Consider the following 6,015-nt stretch of genomic DNA (forward strand, 5'->3'; position numbering starts at 1 on the left):
TGCAATTCATGGGGTAAACAGGTTTTGGGTGTAAGAGTAATTGTGCTTTCATTTTGAGATGCAGCCTAACAAGTAGGCTATCTTAAAATGAACGCTAAATTAATGTTACACCAATCAGTCAATGCCATGACCTGTGACATGATTACAAGCAATTTAATTTAACAAATTAAAATAAATGGGTAGTCTTATTCAGTCAGTCATGTCAAATTTGTGAGTTGTGCTCACAAGTAGAGGATATCTGCGAGTCTCAACAAAGAAAATGGACAAAATGTACAGTACATGAAATGTGTTGGCTACAGATTCACTGATTGTAATCATCGTAATGAGCCGGTTACACGCGTGTTTAAACACGAACCTTCTTAAGATGGCGTCTCTGTATTCAACAGAAGCCCGAGGAAGAGCCGTGTGCTCGAAATGTCACTGAAAATAAGTCAAACCTTTTTTTAACGGGAGCTTCCTGGTGTGGAGATCTCTACTTTTTGGGGGATCCAGCGCCTAGCCTAGTAGGTATAGTGGAACATGCGTGTGTCTTTTTAAGTCTCAACAAAAACAGACCATCGGATGTGTTTTAATGGGGGTTTCATCCCAAGGGGGGGTTAACATCAAAAGGGAGTGGAAACATGTCATGGATTCCCTCAAGCCTCTATCATTATCCACAGCCATCTGAAGGCAAAGTGTAAAAGTGTGGCTGCTCAGTCGTGACTTCACCACCGGATGGCGCTCTCCTGCAGCGTTGATTAGGGTGTCGGTGGCGCGCTGCGGCCGGCCATCTTAGAAACACGCTGGAACGTGCCGGAGAGGAAGTGTACCCAATGTTACAGCGAGGTTACACGCAGCGTCCGTCTCAGCAGGCTGGGGATACCGCCATGACGACTGTGGAGGGGGTGAAATGGCGTTTCCCCGGTCACAGCAAGGGGAGATCAGGGGATTGGACGAGCTCCCGGCCCACGTCGGAGTCTCGGAGGGCGAAGAACGTGACTCCCGAGCTGTAGGCCGCGGGGATGGCGGCGTGCGTCGTCCGCGGCTGGTCTTCGTCGTAGTCTTCCTCGCGGATCATCTGCCTCACCTGGCCTAGGGCGGGAGTAGGGACACGGCAGGGACGTCACATGACAGGAAGACGCACAGAGAGACATGGACGTGCCATGGTGGGCTTGTTTGTGTGAGAGTTTGTGCATTATAGCAGTTAAGCTGATGAATCACTGATGCTCCTACTTTTGCTCTATGCACTTTAATGTCTCTTTGTAATGTCTTAATGTCTTATTGTCGTATTTCGTAGTTTCTATAGTGTCTTAATGTCTTATTTTGTAAACGTCTCCTGTCATATTGTAATGTCTTACTGTCTTATGTCTTAAGTCATGTCTTGATGTCCGAGAGTGCCGGGCACAGTGCATTTCATTGTATTTTATAAATACACATGACAATAAAAGCCTTGAACTTGAATGGACACTGCAGAGAGATTAGAAGAGAGGGAAAGAGAGAGAGAGAGAGAGAGAGAGGGAGATGGAGAGAGAGAGGGATGGAGGGGGGTGGGGCTTACCCTCCACATCCAAGGCACTCCAGCGTGAGTCAGACTGGCCTTCCGATAGGCTTGACAGCAGAGACTCGGCTGTCAGTCTCTTCAGGATATCCTCTCGACGAATCAGCAACACCGACTCGCTGCAGAGTCTCTGATGCACCTCCCCCTCGCTCACTGACACACAGAACCAAGGATTCAAACACAGGCTATACTAAGAGTATACAGTACATACATATACTGAAGCAATAACTCATGAGAGGGTGTGGTATATGGCCTATATACCACATATATGTATATGGCCTATATACCGTATACAGTACATACATATACTGAAGCAATAACTCATGAGAGGGTGTGGTATATGGCCTATATACCACATATATGTATATGGCCTATATACCGTATACGGTACATACATATACTGAAGCAATAACTCATGAGAGGGTGTGGTATATGGCCTATATACCACGGCTTGTGCTGCGGTCATAGCAACAAAATATGTTTTCATGTTTTCAGCTGGACTTGCTTATCTGCACAAGTAGCCTTATAATTATTTTGGTTTCATTATTTTTAAGAATGGGTTATTAACCCCATGGGTTTGTATAATGTGATTTGTTAAAAAAATATGTAGGCTATGGTTATAAATTACATATATTTCTGTTCTAAATCATGATTTCCCAGTTAAAAGCAGTATGACATTAATCACCCATTTCGGTGCAGTGTTCTTTGAATTGAGATTTCCAACATGAATATGGAAAGAGTTGTGAGGTGCAGGAATGTGTATACATAATATATTATCATTCTTAAGTAAATACTTTTGGATTCATCACAAACAAGAATCACAGGCAGTAATGTAGTTCGCATATCACCACAAAATGAAATGATTTCAACAAGTTGAACAGACATGTTTTGAGGGTAAACACAAACACAGCCGAACTTAGACTTACCCACATCGAGGGGGTTGGTCATGTAGACGGCGTTGGGTCCGACCCCAAAGATGAGTTGATGATGCCAGGCGTCGGGTATCTTGTCCCCCTCGGACACGGCCGCCTGCATGTTCATGGTGGCCACGGGCACCGCCCCCCTGCGGATCCAGCGCGCCAGCCAGGGGACCAGCCTCACCCGGCGGCGGGGGTGGAGGTGGAAGAACCGGCTCGTCACCAGGCCGGCGCTGGCCCGCTCCGCACCCGCCATCAACTGGAGGTGGGTGGCGCCTGCCCGGGCAGAGACGAGGGGAGGTTTGGATGAATATGCGCCCAGCGTGACAAGATGTGCGTGCACACACACACACACTCTCTCTGTCTCACACACACGTGCACTTTTTCTTTCTTTCTCACACACACACACACATACACGCACACTCTCACAGACGTGCACCCTCTCACACACACACACACTCTCACACACATACTCGCTCTCTCACACATACTCGCTCACTCACACACACACTTTCACACACACACACTTTCGCACACACACACTTCCGCACGCACACACACACACGTCAAGGAGTGACCTCACCAGCCTGGCTCCTGGAGTGTAGGTAGTCCGTCAGCGGCGCCTCGTTCCTCCTCAGCCGCGTCCTCACGCAGCGGTCCGCTTCCTCGGGCGCCACGGCGACGCCCAGGGCCCGGAGAACGTCGACCACGGCTGTGGCGCCGCACGCCGACGCCCCGATCTGCAGGGTCTGCCTGTCCATGGCCTCCTGGATGGACCACAACATGGCCTCCTCTTCTTCATCCTCCTCCTCCTCCTCCCGATCGCCGCCGCGCGACCGGGACACGCCAGCACCCCCGCACTCCTCGTGAGCCGCTAGCGCGCCCTCCATCTCTGCAGGCGCAGCCTCCACTTGCTACTGAGAGACCGTTAGAGAGAGAGAGACCGTTAGGAGAGAGAGACACTTCAGGGGCAGAACCAGAGACAGGGCTACAGCAGGAGGACATTGGGAGTAGGGCTGGGTTTAAAAAAATGATTCATTGATTCTGAATCGATTCTGAATCAAATGATTCAGAATCGATTCATGAATCCCAAAATCGATGTTTTATTTAATGAATGAATGAATAAATGAAGGAATGAATAGTTCATTCATTCATTCAATGATTCATTCATTCATTCATTTTTGGAAATCAGTATCGATACCCAGCCCTAGTATTGATGTGTTGCATAACTTGGCACTCATGTAATGAAGGTTACTGCTAAACAAAAAACAGGTTTTAGTAACACTAACCGAATCGATATTGAATCGAATCGAGATAATCGATTCTAAACCTTGTGAATCGGAATCGATTCTTGAAATTCGACTCGATACAGAATTGTAGGGCACCTATGGCATCACATCACATTTTCTCCACTGGAGGGACATCCATTAGGAAAACTTTCAACATTCTCACGCATGTAGGGACACCTCTTATGATCTATTTTTGAATTGAGGTGGTTCTGTAAACCTGTTCTGCTGATCTAGCATGACATGTTGAGTCAGTCTGATGCACCCTGGGAATCGTAGTTGTAGGTCATTAGGTCGATCCAGGCCGGAGGTCGTTCCAGGTGAGATCTGGTTCGAACTCTGACCGTGGCTGTGTTTGCTTTGTGGGGCAGAGGAGTGACGAGGCAAGGGAAGCTCCATAGCTCTACTACAGCAGTATGATATCTTAACCACACACACACACACACACACACACACACACACACACACACACACACAGGCACTACATCCCATCGTCTCTACAGGTAAGGGCACCCTCTGGGACACTGTGGCATCATAGAGGGCACTTTATCACGACACAGTTGACCTTTGGAAGGGCCTCCATAGGGAATGTTAAGTTTAGACCATTGGAAGTTCACCAATAGGGCACTGCAGCATATTTGATCCACTAACAGAGCACTCACGTTATTGTCATAATGGCGGAGCAGTTTTCTAACCAATAAACATGTAAATTATGGGTCTCAGGACACTATGCTTATGACTGTTCCTACAGTTCAGTTGGGAAAAAAAGCCCTTTATGTTTTCTGCACCATCTGCAAGGAATAGCCTACAAAATAAACTTGAGCTCCAGGATCTAGTCACTCTGATGAAAGCTATAGAAATGAACTATATTGATACTTGTAATTGTTTTAATTCAAATAGGATTGATAGGATCTCTTCAAAAAGAGATCTCAATGGGTCCAACACTGGTTAAAGATTAATTATTTTTTATGATATTAAAAACTCCATGCAAGTTAGGCTATGTTGCTTCCATGACACGTCTTTGCAAACAGTTGTCATGTTTAATAATCAATTATTTGCGTGTTCATGAATGCGATTTTATATCGGCCAACTTGAGTTGTGCTGCTGTCACGTTTCAATGTTATGTAATACACTATTATAATAGTGTATTACATAACAATATAATAGTATACTCTGTTATGACATCAGTTTTAATCGCCAGTGTTTTTATTAGGGCTATATCAATCAATCAATCAATCAAAGCTTTATTTATTATTATTTACTTTATATATATTAGGGTCGATGTATATATTAGGGCTATATAGGCTATATCCTACCCATCTCTAGACATTCACAGGATCTAGATAGCAGGATATTATGGGAATACGACCCCCTGCATGGTTTAAATAATAATAAATTAATTATTAATCTCCAAACGTGTTTAACTCCCTAGTACAAGTCCGTTTGCGAGTGTATAGACTTTTATAGCCTACTCACATGTTTATTTAGTTCACTCCATCCAATATCCGACATGTCCAGTGTTCACAGAGCTGTGGGGGAAACTCTCTATTTTTAAAAGCAGACGAGGAAGTGTAGCCTACATACTCTGTCCGGATTGGACGAGAGGATCTCGATCAGCAGCCAATGGGAATGCGTCATGTAGAGTGTATTCGTGTATAGCAATTTAAAGCGGTAGGAACTCAAGCTACAGCACATTATACAACTTCATAAAGTCCTAGTCAGTTTCAATCTCTGAAAACCAAAATACTTCACTAAAACAGAACAACAGACAATAGTAATTGGCATCTGAGTCATTTTTAAGTGCCTGCTTGAAACCTCCCAAACGTTTTGATCGTTTGAAGATTTCCTTCCTAGGTTAGGCTACTCTTAAATCTAGGAGGAACAGAATATGTGGAGCTTTCCCTAGTGGAATAGGGAACATCCAGAACCCTTGAGGTATTTCATTAGGTAGGCTATTTAGGGACAGCCCCATGAACCCTATAATGCAACTCAGGCTGAGAGAATTGATCCTCTACTTTCAAACCATCCAATACTGTCAAATGAGAAGAGTCAATGTGACAGGGAGATTCAGAATAAGCCTTAGAGAAGTCTGAAGCCTAATTTTCTAAGGTACTTTGTGATACCATACCATCAGGCATAATCAAAACGAAACAGACCTACAGCTCCTGGTAGAGTCATTGCTTTCCTATCCCAAAAATCCCAAAACCTCTTCCTGACATGTCAACACACCAAGGTAACTGAGTCCTTAGTTGTAAGCAGGGTGTCGCCAACTGTA

General features: G+C 45.1%; 1 protein-coding gene across 1 annotated transcript; it reads right to left on the reverse strand.

Annotated features, from left to right (window-relative positions):
• Positions 1 to 579: 579 nt before the first annotated feature.
• Positions 580 to 5,275, reverse strand: LOC311327386 (uncharacterized protein). Its single transcript, XM_084460422.1, has 5 exons — positions 5,217 to 5,275; positions 3,038 to 3,371; positions 2,464 to 2,730; positions 1,538 to 1,690; positions 580 to 1,071 (listed from the first exon to the last, which is right to left on the reverse strand). The coding sequence occupies exons 2-5, from the start codon at positions 3,342 to 3,344 to the stop codon at positions 905 to 907; spliced, it is 894 nt and encodes a 297-aa protein (XP_084316548.1). The 5' UTR covers positions 3,345 to 3,371; positions 5,217 to 5,275; the 3' UTR covers positions 580 to 904.
• Positions 5,276 to 6,015: the final 740 nt, after the last annotated feature.

This window comes from Borostomias antarcticus, assembly GCF_949987555.1.
Source record: "Borostomias antarcticus genome assembly, chromosome: 32".
In the NCBI taxonomy this organism is placed as follows: Eukaryota; Metazoa; Chordata; class Actinopteri; order Stomiiformes; family Stomiidae; genus Borostomias; species Borostomias antarcticus.

What these genes read in the sequence shown, in the direction of transcription:
- LOC311327386 (XM_084460422.1), bottom strand. Translation starts at nt 3,344, where the DNA reads ATGGAGGGCGCGCTAGCGGCTCACGAGGAGTGCGGGGGTGCTGGCGTG. An exon ending in ACACTCCAGGAGCCAGGCTG is followed by an intron (nt 2,731 to 3,037) that starts GTGAGGTCACTC and finishes CTGCCCGGGCAG; the next exon opens with GCGCCACCCACCTCCAGTTG. An exon ending in GAGTGCCTTGGATGTGGAGG is followed by an intron (nt 1,072 to 1,537) that starts GTAAGCCCCACC and finishes CTCCCGCCCTAG; the next exon opens with GCCAGGTGAGGCAGATGATC.